Genomic DNA, 18,866 nt, shown 5'->3' with positions numbered 1-18,866 from the left:
CTCACCACATTAGAGTTGGCAAGAATCCATTCCCCTGAATTCCACCACTGCACGTGAGAACACCAAACGCACTGAGGGTAGTACATTCATCTCAACAAACAAACAGGCTACCATATGTGAAATGCAGGCACTCGAGTAAGGTGCTAGTAAATGTTAGTCCTTTGTTACCATAAAATGCACCGCTTTGACCCAAGGTGGCATTCATTCACCTGAACTTTAAGACTGAATGTGTGTGAAAACAGCTTCAAATCAGTGCTTTAAATGGGGGGTGGGGCGGGGGGGGGGGAGTGCAGGTACTCATCAAATTGAGCTGTGACCTGGGGGTGTGGCAAGAAGGCGGGGCAAGAAGGCGGGACAATGGGCGGGGCTAGTGACAAGAATTTTTTTGGGGTGCGAATAATGACAAATTGCTTTAATCTGTAATATATTTTTGATACTCTTGCGTGTATTAAAGATACTTTTAACTTTCTCTTTCAAATGTTGCATATGACATTTGCGGTGCACAAATGGCACATGAATCACATTTATTATGCACAGATTCAGCGACAATCACCTTTGAGTATCCAACTAAAAAGGAGAGGTGGTGGACAAAGGTATTAATTTAAAGGGCATGCAGATGAAATCAGGGTGGGGCGTGGCGAAATGGTTGAAGATGCCAATCCCAAGCCAAGAAACCCCATTCCTTGCACTATAGTAAATGAACCCTTACGTAGTAGCAAAGCAAGTGGAGGAGGTCTGAATTAAAGAAAGGGGTTCCAATATCAACAGTGGCAATTGGCAGTAGACACACACACACACACACAAACTAATTAGTAAAGAGTACATTTATCCCTCGAGGTATTTTGGTGCTTTCTGAAAGATGTATATTACCCAAGTCAATATTACTCATTTTATCGACCTCAGAAGGATGAAAGGCTGAGTGAACATCCTATGATTTAAAGCTGAGACCAAGAGGTCAAACACATATTTTTTAAGTGGATGCATTAGGCCACTGAGTAACCACAACACTAACCCCCACCCTACTTCTTGAACTTCTACCAAGTACCAGCTAAACCTGGGGCAGGCCTGCTTTCATTGATCTGCCTTGCTTCTAACAGTGCTACTCTAATAGCCACAGGTGCCCATTTGGGTAGAGGAGAATCAGTGTAGCTATGAAGCACATTTAACCTAACTTGTTTGACCCTGACTATCTCTGCCTGCATCAGTGTCTTTCCTGAGTCCCGGCACGAGAAGCACCACTGTGAAAAGAGTCTGCTACCTGCACAGCTCTAACAGTGTGAGGAGAGGCAAGGGCCTACTGCACATGACTGACCCACAAAAGAGTTTGCTGTAGGCTGAACATTCCATGTTTAGGGCCGCCAGTATCACCGTCTTTAGTATACATCAGATTAGACCAGTGCGTTGATAAGCATTTTTTCGTTTAAAGTGATAGTTTTCAAACGTGAATTTAATAACATGAATTCTTCCATCCACCCTGACAACAATGCCAATATTGAACTTATGTTCATCCTCTTGAGCAGCCTGGGTTCCTATTAAACATGAGCACTATAATTTATCAATCAAACACAGGGCAGGATTTTGTAAAGCGCATATCCTGAATTAATATTACGAGGTTCTCTCATATGTGATAATGAAGTAAAAGGAGGGAAAGTATAAACAACTGCGTAGGATCACACAATTTATTAAAGTGGGAAAGCCAGGATTAAGTCCAGATTTTCTGATTTCTGGTCAACTGCACAATATGAAACCAGAAAACCTGGGATTAAGCCTGGCTTCCCCACTTTACCAAATTGTGTGATCCTAGGCAAACTAAAATGTTGGTGAGTACCCATGATATTCACTAATCCGCTTGTTAGATACAAATCTAAACACGACTTCTGGTGTAAATTGGAGAGTTGTATAAAGGACAAAGCCATAAAAACGGCAAAATACTGAAGACCAAAACAGTGTATAGCACTCCAGGGGCCATCAAAAAGGAAAACTCCATGTGTGTGAATTTTTAAAGGCCTGCGAGCCCAGATACTAGTTGCTGCTGCCCAAACATTTTAATTGTACTAACTAACTGGCCTAAATAAATGCCATAGAACCGGACCAAATACAAAATATAATTGGGTTGGGGGGGAGGGGAGGGGGGTGACCCCCAAATAAACCCACCTCAAGATCCGCCCTTGGAGTGAGGAGCCGAGCCAGCATCGAGGACTGGAGCGAAACACAGCAGGAGAGGCAGAAACAGCAGGAAAGTAATTTATTAGATTCTTTTCGTTTTGTTCGTGCCTCTACTGTGACACAGGATTTGATGGGCCTCTTGGAGAGATGTGATGCAGGCCACCGGTGTGAAGCGCTGCAGCCGCCCACAATCACACTAAGTATGCTTGTGGAATGCAGGGGCGGCTGCAGCGCTTCACACCGGTACCCTGCATCACATCTCTCCAAGGGGCCCATCAAATCCTGCCTCACAGCAGAGGCAGGAACAATACAAAAGCCGTGCAGGGTACTAACCTGAGTACCGGAGGAGTTGATGAAGAGGGTTTCTCGCTGGGTCTGACTGGCGACGGCAAACCCCTTCTGGATTGTGCTCTTCTTCTGTGCTGGAAAGCGGTGATCCTGTGGCTTTGCTTTCCATCCTGCGCTGGGAAACCGAAACGGGAAAACCAGCCTAAACTGGCCTTTTCACAGGGCTTCCTAACCTTCCAGCCGAACAACAACCTGGCGGGTGACGTCAGACGTTGCTTGGCTGTGCCACGTCACTACCGGTGTGAAACTGGTGTGAAATGGCCATCGTGTGAGCATGTGTCAGTGTAAAAATGTGACGCATGCTCTGAAATGCCACCCTGCTTGAATGAGTACCGGAACTCTCCTTTGGATGGAAAACAAAAAGAAGTGCCGGTACTCAGTACCGGTGAGTACCGGCCCATTTAAAGCAGTGAAAGTTTTGTCTCTCTTGTATAAAAATGTGCTGGTCCTATAAAAATGCCATGGTTTAATAACTATATTTAGTCATTCATCCTTCAGTCAATCATACAATCTACTCAAAATATGAAAAGTAAGCGGAACTACTCATGTTGGTATCTGGACAGGCCAGGGGTCCTGACAGGAGTTCCTTTCTTGGTTGATTCTTGGGATAGTTGCCCTTATCGAGGAATAAAAATATCTGCCATCGCATAATCTACCCTCGTGCCTCTCTGGGCCAGGAGGAGTCCAAGGTCTGGCTGCCCAGGACTCCGCAAAGGCAGGAGCCCTTAAGGGCCAAAGTGTAAACTGAGCAGGCGCGGCAGAAATAAAGACGGATCCAGAGTAAACAAGTTCTAAATCCGAAGCAGGAAGCCGGACCTTAGCTGTGCAGTGATCTCCGTGCTGGCGTGCTATAAATCCAACACAAGACAGGATGTGTCCGCTAACGGCCTCCGGCCAGACACCACCTCCGAGTGATGTCTGCTAACCGTGCGGCCTCCTGCCAGACACCCACCCTGAGTGATCTGTCGGCTAACGGCCTCCTGCGAGACACCCCTCTTACTGATGTTTGCTAACGGCCTCCTGTCAGACACCCCTCTCAGGGATGTCTGCTAACAGCCTCCTGTCAGACACCCCCTGTGAGTGATGTCTGCTAACGGCCTCCTGCCAGACACCCCCTGTGAGTGATGTCTGCTAACGCCCTCCTGCCAGACACCCCCTGTGAGTGATGTCTGCTAACGCCCTCCTGCCAGACACCGGCTCTGAGTGATGTCTGCTAAGTGCGGCCTACTGCCAGACACCCACCCTGAGTGATCTGTCGGCTAACGGCCTCCTGCGAGACACCCCTCTCAGTGATGTCTGCTAACGGCCTCCTGTCAGACACCCCTCTCAGGGATGTCTGCTAACAGCCTCCTGTCAGACACCCCCTGTGAGTGATGTCTGCTAACGGCCTTCTGCCAGACACTCCCTGTGAGTGATGTCTGCTAACGCCCTCCTGCCAGACACCCCCTGTGAGTGATGTCTGCTAACGCCCTCCTGCCAGACACTCCCTGTGAGTGATGTCTGCTAACGCCCTCCTGCCAGACACCCCCTGTGAGTGATGTCTGCTAGCGCCCTCCTGCCAGACACCCGCTCTGAGTGATGTCTGCTAACCGTGCGGCCTCCTGCCAGACACCCACCCTGAATGATCTGTCGGCTAACGGCCTCCTGCGAGACACCCCTCTGAGTGATGTTGCTAGCTGCCTCCTGTCAGACACCCCTCTCAGGGATGTCTGCTAACAGCCTCCTGTCAGACACCCCCTGTGAGTGATGTCTGCTAACGCCCTCCTGCCAGATACCCCCTGTGAGTGATGTCTGCTAATGCCCTCCTGCCAGACACTCCCTGTGAGTGATGTCTGCTAACGCCCTCCTGCCAGACACCCCCTGTGAGTGATGTCTGCTAACGCCCTCCTGCCAGACAACCGCTCTGAGTGATGTCTGCTAAGTGCGGCCTACTGCCAGACACCCACCCTGAGTGATCTGTCGGCTAACGGCCTCCTGCGAGACACCCCTCTCAGTGATGTCTGCTAACGGCCTCCTGTCAGACACCCCTCTCAGGGATGTCTGCTAACAGCCTCCTGTCAGACACCCCCTGTGAGTGATGTCTGCTAACGCCCTCCTGCCAGACACCCCTGTGAGTGATGTCTGCTAACGCCCTCCTGCCAGACACTCCCTGTGAGTGATGTCTGCTAACGCCCTCCTGCCAGACACCCCCTGTGAGTGATGTCTGCTAGCGCCCTCCTGCCAGACACCCGCTCTGAGTGATGTCTGCTAACCGTGCGGCCTCCTGCCAGACACCCACCCTGAATGATCTGTCGGCTAACGGCCTCCTGCGAGACACCCCTCTCAGTGATGTCTGCTAACGGCCTCCTGTCAGACACCCCTCTCAGGGATGTCTGCTAACAGCCTCCTGTCAGACACCCCCTGTGAGTGATGTCTGCTAACGCCCTCCTGCCAGATACCCCCTGTGAGTGGTCTGCTAACGCCCTCCTGCCAGACACTCCCTGTGAGTGATGTCTGCTAACGCCCTCCTGCCAGACACCCCCTGTGAGTGATGTCTGCTAACGCCCTCCTGCCAGACACCCGCTCTGAGTGATGTCTGCTAACCGTGCGGCCTCCTGCCAGACACCCGCTCTGAGTGATGTCTGCTAACCGTGCGGCCTCCTTCCAGACACCCACCTCGAGTGATCTGTCGACTAACGGCCTCCTGCCAGACACCCCTCTCAGTGATGTCTGCTAACGCCCTCCTGCCAGACACCCCCTCTGAGTGATGTTGCTAGCTGCCTCCTGCCAGACACCCCCTCTGAGTGATGTTGCTAGCTGCCTCCTGCCAGACACCCCGCTCTCAGGGCCACACATAGACACAACGGGAGTCCTCAACCCCTGCCCTGCCAGACAATTACTGAGAGGATTTCGCCATGCTTGTGGTTCTGGAACTAGGAGCTCGGTTCTGAACTGCCTGCTGCGACCTGTCACAAGTGTCGGAGGGCAACAGATACCCAGCTGGCAAGGGCCATGCCAGCCCGAGAGTGGCAGGTGCAGCGCGGGGCATCTGCCAAGGAAGAGGGACACATTCCTAGTGAATAGATGTTATATGTATGTAGCCAGCACACTCATATTAGCTGACTCCGGATATCTGTCTGTAACCTGAAGGTCACGGGTTCAAATCCCTCCAGGCTTGCAGTGTACACATTTAGTGGCGCTTCATACACATGACAAGCTGTGTGCAAAGTGCTCCCATTTGCATTGGGGTCATAGGCACTCCTTTCGGAGGGAATGGCTGATCCGGGTGTTGGTTGTAGCTAGGTGTATGTGGGAGATAGTCGGTGAATTTTGGAGACGTGCTCTAAACACAGTGCCACAGTATTGTTGCACTCAAGCATAAGCTCGTGGATACGGATCAGTGAGTCCAGTATAAACCTACCCAAAAGTGCCCCTAGAGGCACTGTTGAGTGACCAAAGAAACTTAACTAGTGCCACAGTCAGGATGAAAGTTCTTTGCTTCAAGCCACTAGCCCACATCTCCCCTACTAAGCATGATACAAACAAGCATTGGCATAGCCAATAGGTCTCGCCTTTGGGACCTTATAAGTGTTTAGCCATGCAACAGTTGCATAACTAAATAGTTATAAGGTCCCAAAAGCAAGACCTATTGGCTATGCCAAGCGGCCATGCGGCCACGAAAGTGATCGCGATCAAACATCAAAGCGGCCGTGCGGCCGCGAAAGTGAAAGTAATCGCGGTCAAGCGCGGCGCGCGCGCCTGCGCACATGCACTGTAGCTCTATAGGCTGGCCTGGCAGCACTTTTTGGAGCCCTCAATAAGTTTCGCCAGACCAGCGCATGCGCTGGGTCAGCCGAGACCTGAAAAGAAGAGTTTGCAGTGAGGCTCTTTCCAAGTCTCTTCACTCCTGAAAGGTGATCACCAATTAGACCACAAAAGAATGGTGGGAGGTAGCAAACAGAACAGCATGTTATTCAGAAACAGAGGCTGCACAGCTGGAGAACAGATAACAAACCGGCAGATCCAAGACGATAGATGTTTTATTTCTTGCAATTTGTGGCACAGTCCCAGGCTGTGCCATTCATCCTTGCAGGGTCTATAAACTGAGCACTATAAAGTTGGACAATAGTTACACTGGTTATTAACAGCACTACAAAATGTAATTCAAAGCTGTAGTATGAAGACATTTTTGGAGGGTGATGCGTGTTTGTAAAGAGGGTCACATTATGGAAGCCTAAGGAAGGATGGTTATCATTAAAAAGACATTGACACCAGCCAGGTGAGGGTGATTAAACAGGCATGCCAAAGCTGTACTACAACATTACACCCACTGATTTTTGCAACAGATAGACCAATCGTCAGTCCAGTACTGCATATTGTGCAGTTCAGAGACTGTAGGGCTGCATCCTTCTCTCAGTTTAACACTAAAGGTCGATGCTTGGTGTTCAGTATTGGTATTCAATTAGTGGTAGTATATCGAGGTCAATCAATACACTTATCACACCTTGAGTGAAACTGACACCATATACTCTCTCTCTAATATATATATATATATATATATATATATATATATATATATATATATATATACATATACATATGTTTCTCAAAGGCCCAAGGCTTTTAAGGAAGCACTCGACAGCAAGTGAAAACCGAGAGGTTTATTTTCACAAAGGAACCAGCATTTGCATTCCAGTCAAAGTTCAAAGCGCCTGACGCGTTTCAAGGCTCCTGCCTTTTCTTCATAGGCGACTTGGCATTGAATTAAACTACCTATTCCAGCATGCACTGAAAAAGGAAAACGCACTGAGCAAAGCAATTAATTAACAATTTTGAGAAACATATATATATATATATATATATATATATATATATATATATATATATATATATATATATTACCTACTGGCGGTCGCCAGTAGGTAGTTATAGTTAGGACCCTCTTACCATAGGAAATCCGCAACATTCTATTTGGAATAACTTTGGCGCCGGTCGATGAATCCTCGCGAAATTTTCAAAACTAATGGGGCGCTACGCTCCGCTCCTACCCTGAAAGTCTCGGGGGGGGATTCGTCAAGCGGGGGCTGAGAAAAAAGGGGGGTCCCAAAACGCGTTTTTCCCATGCATTTTTCCATAGGACCTTTAGACACAGCTACAGCCCGAACGGCTGAACAGAGTTACTTGAAATTTGGCAAAGAGGTAGTCTACAGGTCAAGGAAGTGCCTTTTGTAGGTTTGGTGTAAATCTGTTCAGTAGATCTTGAGAATATAGCATTTAAATCAATCTATATATCTGTGGCAGCTTACGGTGCGCTTACCGTGCGCTTACGGTAAGCTTACCGTACGCGTACGGTGCCGTGCGCGAGCGCCATTCTGATTGGCTGTTAGATCTTAGTAAACATTCGAATCGGTCGAAACCAGGAAGCGGCGGCCGCCATTTTCTCTCTCGCACTCTGAGGGGGGGAGGAAAAACAAAGGCAAAAAACATGTAAAAGGGCTGTTTAGACAGCTCCTAACCACCTAGCCTTGATGAAGATGTCCCCAAAGAACCCCCGTACGCGTACGGAAAAAAAAAAAAAAAAAAAAAAATCATCCACACTCTCCCCACCCCGTGTGCAAATGGTGCCCGAAGGGCTCCATTTGTGCTTGGCATATATTCAACATGTTGGAAAATTTAAAAGATTAACTTTCACAACGAAGCGCATAATATGTCCTCCATGTGCACACGGTGCGCGAAGCGCATCGTGCGTACATGGGCCATCCAGCGTAACGTGGGCACGCGGTGCGCGTAGCGCACCGCGTGCCCACCGTGCGCGCACGGAACGAACTGCGTTAAGTGGGCGCGCACGCCACGAATGGCGTAAAGTAACTTAGCATTTAAAAAACCGTACAAATTCACTGAAAAAACCATAGGTTTCACACACGTTATAGTTAGGAATTAGCATTTAAAAAACCTTGCAAATTCACTGAAAAAACCATAGGTTTCACACATGTTATAGTTAGCTGGACATTTTACTGATAAAAAACCAATGAAATTCCCCCGTTATAGTTAGTGCAGGCAACTATAACTCACGCGACCGCAATCCTCTGCTGATGACATATGTGTCTTTATGAAAAAAAAATATTTGTAATATATGTATAGCTAAAATTTAATGGAAGAAGACATGGGCAAATAAGTGTCTAAATACAGTATTAGCATCAGCAGAGGATTGCGGTCGCGTGAGTTATAGTTGCCTGCACTAACTATAACGGGGGAATTTCATTGGTTTTTTATCAGTAAAATGTCCAGCTAACTATAACATGTGTGAAACCTATGGTTTTTCAGTCAATATATATATATATACACACACACACACACATACACATACATGTAATGAAGAGTCCACCTGGAGTCCTTCCTTACTGTTTAGGAAAGGTGTATTTTAAGAGGAGGATCCGACCGCTCCTGATTTACGTAGGATTAAGACCCGGATTGGGGCTGAAGCCCATCATGCTAAATGGACTCTCTGCTAAATAAAACATTTGAATCTATAACCGGATGGTGGGCTTGTTTTCACACTGGATGCAGGAGTGTGTTTTCTTGTGAATATATATATTACATTAATCATTTTGCAGATACATTTTAAGACACCAGGACCGTTCCTCGATATTTAAAATGGCGGCCGCAATCTCCCAGTCAGGTTGTGGTCAGCCAATCACAACGTTGCTGGTGACACGTGACATTGCGGATCCATCGCGTGGGATCTGCAGAGGGTCTGCGTCTATAGATATACAATTTAGTTTTTCCGTTAATAACCCCGCAACTACTGAACAGATTCACATCAAATAACAACAAGCATTGGCATAGCCAATAGGTCTCGCCTTTGGGACCTTATAAGTGTATAGCCATGCAACAGTTGTATAACTAAATACTTATAAGGTCCCAAAAGCGAGACCTTTTGGCTATGCCAAGCGGCCGTGCAGCCGCGAAAGTGATCGCGATCAAACATCAAAGCGGCGCGTGCGCCCGCGCACTATAGCTTTAGGCTGGCCTGGTAGCACTTTTTGGAGCCCTCTCAAAAAGTCTCGCCAGACCAGCGCATGCGCTGGGTCAGGCGAGACCTAAAAAGGGCTCTTTCTGGACCAAGAGCTACTCCTCTGCCAAATTTGATGTCATTTCATCCAGTCGTTCGGCTGCGGTCGTGTTCAAAATCGCTATGGGGAATTGCATAAGAAATGCACTTTTTTTGACCCTGTCCCCATTTTCTCGGCCCCTGCTTGACGGAGCACTCTGAAACTTTCCATGCAGAACTAGACATACTGTGCCACTTTTTGGGGAACTTTTGCGAAGGTTCGTCAAACGGCGTCAAAGTTATAAGCAAATCAATAAACGCTTTTTTCTATGGAAGCTAGATCCCAACTAACTACTCACTGGCGACTGTCAGTAGGATAGATATATATAAATATACACATATTCTCTCTCTCTCTATATATATGTATATATATAGAGAGAGAGAGATAGATATCCATCCTACTGGCAATCGTCAGTAGGTAGTTATAGTTAGGACCAAAGATTCCATAGGAAAAGTGTTTTTTGTTTTGCCAATAACTTTGGCGCAGTTTTAATAGTCTCCACAAAATTTTCCCAAAACGTCCCCTTTTTAGGTCTGTATATGAGGCATGGACTTGAAGCTCCGCCCACTCTCTGCCCATATTTTTCATTGGCTTGTGTCATTGTCCTTTGGAAAAGTTAGCTTCTTATTTGTTGATAGGTCTGTCCCCGTCTTCTGTTGTTACCACCCATTAGGACTGGCCCTTTTACATATCTCCCAACTCGGGAGCTTTCATTAGAAGTTTGGGAAACTATTTACTTAATTAATATAGAGAAGACTCGTGGTAAGCCAGCAATGGTGGCCGCATCCATGTATTAGCACGGCGCCATGCACACTTTCACTGTGGCTGCCTCCACAACACTCACGGGACACAAGTAATGGTGGCCGTTTCTATGTAGTAGCAGCGCAAGATGGGCTCTTTCACTGTGGCTGCCCCCCCACAGAACTTGCGGGACCCCGACAATAGCGACCGCTTCTATATCGTAGCAACGCGCCATACGCGCTTTCACTGTGGCAATGCTATAGGTTTCGCATTTGCGAGAGTTTGAGCTATTGACATTGTAAATGACAATGCCTTTTATATATGTGTTGGTTTTTACAACATAAATAAAAGGCATTGTCATTTACAATGCCAACAGCTTAAACTCTTGCAAATGTGAGACCTATCGCATTGCAAATGCTTGTTGGTTCAGCTGCTGTGTTGAAAGTTTCAGGGTGATCCGTCTAGCAGGGGCCGAGAAACAAAAGGGAGGGGGTCTAAAAGGGCGTTTTCTCCATGTTAAGGCTATGGGGATTTTTCATTTGTTTTTAACACGACTACAGACCGAACTACTGAATGGAATTAGACGAAATTTGGTTGAAAGCTAGATGTTGGTCCAGAAAGCGAGCTTTTTGTGATGTGGTGTAAATCCTTTCACTAGTTTTTGAGATATCTAACTTAAAAAATATATTTATCTGGGAAAACGAGTCCTTGCGGATCCTTCCAAAATTTGACTGACTGCCAACACTTCAATCAGAAAAAACTTAAAAAATAAAGAAAAGAGTGCAGGGTAGGAATACCCTGACCGCACAGATATGGTGGGGGGGGGGGAGGGTAGGGGAGGTCCTACATGGACCCTGCTGGGGTTTAAAAACGATAAAAAAAAAAAAATTGCCACAGACTCGCTGGTGGATCAGCGAATCCGTGGCAAAATAATTTTAAAATAGATGCGCGGGCTCCCGCATGTTTTTTTTCTAAAGCCCCCGGGTGGGCCAAATCCCGGGGGCAAGGTAAAAATAAAGAAGGCCTCCTTGGCCTATTCAAAATCTCCGGGGCAGTTATATAATTATATGAAGGTGAGCCTTGTTCCGGGGACCGCCACCTCCCCGGAGCGCAAAGTCATAATAAAATAATGCATGGAGGTCCTATGGCCTCCCCTGCAGCCCCCGGGACCGCTACCTCCCGGGGCACATACATTAATTAATAAATAAATTGCAAAACAATGCGGGGCAGGCCCTACAGCCTCACCCACATCCCTGGGGACAACCACCTCCCTGGTACGAAAATAAATAATAATATGTGGTGGGCTTCAACCCCACATGCAGCCCCGGGGACCACCACCTCCCACGGGCACCAATACAAAAAAGGGGGTCTGTTGCGGACCTCCCACCCCGGGGGCCACCACCTACGGGACTTACTTAACAAATGAGAAGGGCCTCGCTGCCCCCTCGTAGAGTCCTACATGGCCCTGAGGACTGCCACCCCCCAGGGAGAGCATTAAACATTCTCTTGCCTGCACCAAGCGGAGCAGAATTGCTTTTGCATGTTAGCAGTTCCCTCAGTCCCAAAGCAATGCCAGCTCCCATAGGAGTCAGGGAGCACGCAGGGACCGCTGGGCCTTCAGCCTCCCCTAACGGTCCCCAACGAGGTGGGCATGCCCTGGGGGATGGAGGCCTCAGGGCAATATTGGCCCGGGAGGGGGGCTGTGGGGGACTCCCTTTCCATTAAAAAAAAAAAACTATGAAGACTTGGTCCTGGGGTCCTTGGGGCCAAAATGGGCCTAGGGAGGGGGGCCACAAGGCCTCCCTCCCCTTTTTTGAAAACATATATAAAAGGCCTGTCCCCGGGAGATGGAGTCCCCAGACCGAAATTGGCCTCAGGAGGGGGCCACAAGGACCCCTTCCCATGTAAAAAAATAAAAATAAAGGGCAGGCCCCGGTGGATGGGGTCCCCGGGGCTAAAATTGGCAGAGGAAAGTGGGGTCAACAAGGCCACCCCTTCCTTTCTTAAAAAAAAAAAAGGAAAAGGCCAGGCCCTGGAGGGTGGGGTGCCCCAGGGAGGGGAAGCAACTCGGCTCCCCTCCCCATTCCGCAACAGTCTGGCCTGAGGGATGGGGTCCTGGAGCTGAAATTGGCCCAGGGAGGGGGGCTGCCTAAAAAAAATTATTAAAAAAAATACACTCCGGGAAGTTGCCAGAGGCCACGCCCCCTTCACCACCACTCTTCAAACATGCCTCCTGGCGCAGTGGTGGTAGGAGAATGAAGTCCCCTTGTATGCTGAGGGTCTTTGGGGGCCAAACAAGCCATCCTGTAACCTCCAGTAAGTCCCAGACAGTAGGATTGCGGATAGGACTTGGAGGCCACGTCCCTTTTCTCCACCACTCTGCAAACACACCTTTTTTAAATGCTAATTCCCAACTATAACATCCTTGTAACCTTTGGTTTTTTTCAGTGAATTTCTATGGTTTTATAAACAGTAGTCGCGTTTGCAGAGTGGTGGAGAAAGGAAGCTGGGCATCTGACCAGCTCTCAGGAATCCCGCTGTGTAGGACTTACAGTAGGGTACCAGGAGGGCTTCTTGGCCCCCCAAGGGTCCTTCAGGAGTAAAGTAGACTTCAACCCTCAAACGAGTGCACCATGGCCATGTTTGCAGAGTCATGCTGGGGGGGGGGGGTGGCCTCCAACAGCCTCTCAGCAATCCCACTGTGTAGGACTAACTGAAGGTCCCCCCAAAGACCCTCTGGAGGAAAGGGGACTTTATCCCCCAGCTAGTGGTGTGACAGGGGGCGTGTTTGCAGAGTCGTGGAGAAAGGGGGTGTGGCCTCGATAGACCTCTAAGCAATCCCACTGTGTGGGACTTACTAGAGGTGAAAGTGCAGACAGACAGTCACTGTCCAATACAGTCACTCAAACACGAAGTCACTGAACAAAACACACTCAAAGAGCCACTTACTCACCCATACAGCCACTTACACACCCAGCCACTTACCCAGCCATTCAGATACCCATCCACTCACCCATACAGTCACTACACACCCACTTACCCACTGATAGAGCCACTTACACTGTCAGTCAGCCACCCATACATCCACTGACACACCCACTCACTCACCAATACAGCCACTCACACAGCATCTCACTCACCCACACAGCTAATTACACAACTAATTATACACTACTTGATTTGTAGTACCTTAGCATATGTGTTAAACAATCAAACTCTTACAAATTACTTACCCTCAGGATGGTCTCATGAGTGATGTAATATGTGAGGTCATAAGCAGAGCATTGCAAGGGCGTAAATCACAGCTACTTGTAAAGACCCGGGGAGGGGGCAGTCCCTGTGGCTGGGGGGGTCCAACAGGCCCCCTCATTTATTAATTAAAGAAGCCCCGGGGTGGTGGTGGTCCCTGTGGTTTGATTAAACCCTAGGAGGGAGGTCCCATGCACCCCTCCTTTATTTTTCATATGCCCCCTGGATTTGGTCCACCCTGGGGCTTCCTTTGCTATAGCTCCATAGTACCCTCAAAATCTGGCATCTGACTATTCTCCCCTAATATCCGTCCGTTACTCAAATCATAATTCACCTACCGTGTCCCAATCTCTACCCTCCCGTTATTTATATCTGCCCCCACTCAACAAAAAAAAACTATAACAAACATTAGAACAGAGAGAAAAAAGTTGCCATCACTAAACATTTTTTTATATACATTTTTATTTTAATAAGGTCATTCAATTAGACATAATCTCATCTTAATTTTAGATAAGGTAACAAAAAAAAGTGGGAGCCTGCACTGTTTTCTTTACCCAATTTTGGAGAAAAAAATCTATTTTTTTATGCCGGCTGGGTCTCTGTGGGGACCCCCACCATATCTGGGGGGTCAGGATATGCCTATCCTGCCCTTTTCTATTTTTTTGTGTGGGACTCTGCTTCAAGGCGAGTCCCAAGATGGCTGCTAACACTTCCCGGTTGAAGTGTTGGCAGTCAATCAAATTTCAGTAGGGTCAGCGAGTCCTCCGTAAAGACTTGCATCCACAGATATCTATATTTTTTAAACTTAAATATCTCTGAAACTACTGAACGGATTTACACCAAATCACAACAAGCATTTTCAATGCAATAGGTCTCGCATTTATGAGAGTTTGAGCTATTGGCATTGTAAATGAAAATGCCTTTTATTTAAGTGTTGTTTTTGAAACCAATTAAAAAAAAAGGCATTGTCATTTACAATCCCAATAGCTTACACACCGCTAATGCAAGACCTATTGCATTACAAATGCATTCTATAAAAATAAAAAAAAGAGTTAGTAAGAGAGCGCGTTATGCCTGTAACAGCAGGCGGGACAATGCTATTTGAGAAAATAGTGCTTGGAGGCTGTAATTAAACTCTACGGAGCAACAAAACACGTAACGGGGTGTTGCCATGGGAGGTTACAAAATGAGACAAGGTGGTACTTAGGAGGCACTACTAAGCCTTTGGAGCAAAGAACAGCCACAGTTTACAGTGGGCAATGACACAAGCCAATGACAAATGTGGGCAGAGAGTGGGTGGAGCTTCAATCTGAAAATGTCATTAAAATTTGTCAAGCGGCGCCAAGGTTATAGGCAAAACAAAAAATGCTTTTTCTATGTACACTTTAGTCCTACCTACTGCCTATTGTTACCAGTAGGTAATTAATATATATATCTAAGTCACAATAAAGCTGTTTGAGGTGTGCCCAAGCGTGTTGAAACCTGTTTTTGATGAATAACGGGTGTGTTGATGTGTGTATATATATATATATATATATATATATATATATATATATATATATATATATAGATATATAGATATATATATATTACCTACTGGCGGTCGCCAGTAGGTAGTTCTAGTTAGGACCACGTTTCCATAGGAAATCCGCAACATTCTATTTTGAATAACTTTTGCGCCGGTCGACGAATCCTCGCAAATTTTTCAAAATAGGTGGGGCGCTACGCTCCGCTCCTACCCTGAAAGTATGGGGGGGTTTCTTCAAGCGGGGGCTGAGATAAAAGGGGGGTCCCAAAACGCGTTTTTCCCATGCATTTTTCCATAGGACCTTTAGACACAGCTACAGCCCGAACGGCTGAACAGAATTACTTGAAATTTGGCAGAGAGGTAGTCCTCAGGTCAAGGAAGTGCCTTTTGTAGGTTTGGTGTAAATCTGTTCAGTAGATTCTGAGAAAATAGCCTTTAAATCAATATATATATCTGAGCCAGCTTACGGTGCGCTTACGGTGCGCTTACCGTACGGATACGGTGGCGTGCGCGAGCGCGATTCTGATTGGCTCTTAGATCTTAGTAAACATTCGAATCGGCCGAAACCAGGAAGCGGCGGCCGCCATTTTCTCTCTCGCACTCTGAGTAGGGCAGCATAAATGAAGCCCAAAAATGGGTAAAGGGGCAGTATATTGAAATAATAATCACCCAGCAATGATATACGGGCCCCCAAACAACCCACAATTTTTCGAAAAATCGCCGATTACGCTTACCGTACGCGTACGGTAAAAAAATTTAAAAAAAAAAAAAAGTATCCACACTCTCTCCACCCCATGTGCAAATGGTGCCCGAAGGGCGCCATTTGTGCATGGCTTATGAAATAATTGAAATTAATAAACAAAACATTTCACAACGATGCGCATAATATGTCCCCCATGTGCGCACGGTGCGCGAAGCGCATCGTGCGTACATGGCCCATCTCGCATAATGTGGGTGCGCGCACCGCGTGACCACCGTGCGTGCATGGCACTAACTGCGTAAAGTGGGCACGCGGTGCGCGAAGCGCACCGCGTGCTCACTGTGCGCGCACGGTGCGCGAAGCGCACCGTGCGCGCACGGAACGAACTGCGTTAAGTGGGCGCGCACGCCACGAATGGTGCAAAGTAAGTTAGCATTTAAAAAACCGTACAAATTCACTGAAAAAAACCATAGGTTTCACACACGTTATAGTTAGGAATTAGCATTTAAAAAACCTTGCAAATTCACTGAAAAAACCATAGGTTTCACACATGTTATAGTTAGCTGTACATTTTACTGATAAAAAACCAATGAAATTCCCCCGTTATAGTTACTGTAGGCAACTATAACTCACGCGACCGTAATCCTCTGCTGATGACATATGTGTCTTTATGAAAAAAAAATATTTGTAATATATGTATAGCTAAAATTTAATGGAAGAAGACATGGGCAAATAAGTGTCTAAATACAGTATTAGCATCAGCAGAGGATTGTGGTCGAGTGAGTTATAGTTGCCTACAGTAACTATAACGGGGGAATTTCATTGGTTTTTTATCAGTAAAATGTACAGCTAACTATAACATGTGTGAAACCTATGGTTTTTTCAGTGAATATATATATATATATATATATATATGTTAAATGGACGTTCTAGTTCTGGTTAGGTGAACATGCCAGTTAAAACATAATTATAACTGGTGAATAGTGTTGCGTTGGATAGTTTATACCATTATCTCAAGTAACCAACTCATGCTCAGTGTCAGCTGCTGGCAATAGAAAGTGACGGGGCAGCTAGGGGGATTAATTCTTTATTGGTCGAGCCTAGCGCAGCGCGCATGCGCTGCTCTAGGACATGACCTCTTGGAATCACTCCAGCTTTCCAGCAAATTTGTGCGGGGCTTTTTTTTGTTGCACACGTTGTATTGGCCATTGCGTGTAATGAAAGCACGCAATTGGCCAAAGGCGGGTGCATGTCCCACCTTTCCCAGTAAATGTTTCCTCCCGCGGCCTACAGCTGTCGGGAGCGAGCAGCGGCGCGCAGGCTGCCATCTGTTCTGGGTCATATTACAAAGGTCGCTTTTACTTTCGCTGCCATTCGGGCGCGCTGGCTTTCCTTCTAATTGTTTTCCTTCGCATTTTCTGAGCTTTCCAGTGTGCTAGTTCAACAGAGCCCTCCTGCCAGCTGGGAGGTTTTGGACAAGAAACAATAAGGGGTTTCAGATTCTGCTTCTGCACGTTCGCGGCAGCTTCCCGGCCCTGGAGTTCACGGGAGTCATGTGTGGGGGTGATGAGGAGAAGGCAGGGAGCTTGGGACGGGGGTTCCAAGCAACCAGCTGTTCCAGCTCAGTCGGAAATAACAACCAGGCCTGCTGAGAACTTTCATGGAGGAAAGATGTCCGAGAGAAGGGGGTGCCCGGTCGCCGGCACAGATCACCGTCCGGGCCCTCAGATGTTATGAACTTGTGTTTGGGGGCTCGTCTGCTGCCCTCGCTGGAAGGCAAGCATGGTGAGCAGGGGCCAGCACATCTGACCGCTTGCGGGCAGCCAGGGAGTGGTCGCAGGCAGAGGGGTATGCGAGAGAGGCGCCCGCTATGGGCATGGAGGCTCCCGGGATCCTGCGGCTGACGGTGTGCTCTGTGGGCTCGGCTTGCTTCTCCCTGCCACGGATGTGATCTGTCTTGAGCCGTGCGACTGCCAGCAACACCAGCACATCTTGTGCACCAACCGGGGGCTTCGAACCATGTCAAAAGCCATCAGCCTGCCCAGCCCCGAGGACACCCTCACCTACAGCCTGGGGGTAACTTTATCAGCAACATCAGCGCCTTTGACCTGCACCGCTTCAGCCGCCTGCAGACGCTGGACCTTCAGTACAACCAGATCCGCCACATCCACCCCAAGGCTTTCCAAAAGCTAGGCCGCCTGGAGGAGCTCTACCTGGGAAACAACCTGCTGTCGGGCCTGGTCCCTGGAGCTCTGGCGCTCCTGCATAAGCGGCGGATGCTGAACCTGACCGGCAACGAGCTGAGCGCACTGGGCAAGAGCTGCTTAGGGAGCTTGGGGAGCCTGGTGAAACTGAGGCTGGACGGCAATGCGCTCCAGGGCCTGCAGGAGGTGCTCTTCTCTCCACTGGGGAACCTACTGTACCTGCACTTGAAGAACAACCACCTTCGCAGCCTGGGCAGGGAAGCGTTCTCGGGCCTGGGTCGACTGCGGCTACTTAACCTCTCAGGCAACCTTCAAGGGGTGCTGCGGCACCCAGCCACCTTTCGCCCTCTGAGCACCCTAGACAACCAGCTGCTCTCTTTGCCAACCAGCTGCAGCACCTGGGGAGCAGGGTGTTCGCAGCTCTGGGGCGGGTCGCCTGCCTGGTGCTTGTCAAGACCCCCCACCCCTTAGAAAGCTCCCTCTCATAGGACACCTCTCTCCACAGACCGCAACGATCCAGTGGTCCATGTGCTCTCCAGATGGCACCAGGTTCCAAGCCCGTGGCTGTAAACCGTATTTTTTTTATAGCGCTTCTTATCCGATGAAGCCTGCTTCTAAGTGCCCCGACTGTGGACCACCAGAGACAAGCAGTGCCAGATTTAAGGAAAGCTACTGTAGGCAGGATCAACAGAAGATAGAGTTTGCCAAGCAGGGGCGGTGCATGGGATCCATCAAACTCTACTGCTATAGCGCCTACACAGCTAGTGTACTGCTGTGAGCTAGTTTGCTCACAAACAACGGAACTGGTGACCAGTATGTTCAACACTAACGCCAGCTGC

At 48.1% G+C, this 18,866-nt stretch overlaps 1 protein-coding gene across 2 annotated transcripts in view; it reads right to left on the bottom strand.

The window, feature by feature from the left end:
* The window catches only part of LOC146858301 (uncharacterized), a 223,098-nt gene that overhangs the window by 151,065 nt on the left and 53,167 nt on the right, over positions 1–18,866 (bottom strand). Inside the window, exon 1 of one of the 2 annotated variants that reach the window (XM_085649131.1) lies at positions 2,500–2,722. The exons of the other annotated variant lie outside the window; for it this stretch is intronic. Within the exon in view, the coding sequence (XP_085505257.1) occupies positions 2,500–2,623 (124 nt within the window). The 5' untranslated portion in view covers positions 2,624–2,722. Of the gene's footprint in view, positions 1–2,499; positions 2,723–18,866 lie in introns of those variants that run through there. 2 annotated transcript variants of the gene reach the window in all.

The sequence above is a fragment of the Triturus cristatus genome, chromosome 3_2 (genome assembly GCF_964204655.1).
Source record: "Triturus cristatus chromosome 3_2, aTriCri1.1, whole genome shotgun sequence".
Taxonomy (NCBI): domain Eukaryota; kingdom Metazoa; phylum Chordata; class Amphibia; order Caudata; family Salamandridae; genus Triturus; species Triturus cristatus.
Note: the sequence above shows the minus strand (reverse complement) of the source record. Positions and strands in the feature narration are given on the sequence as shown.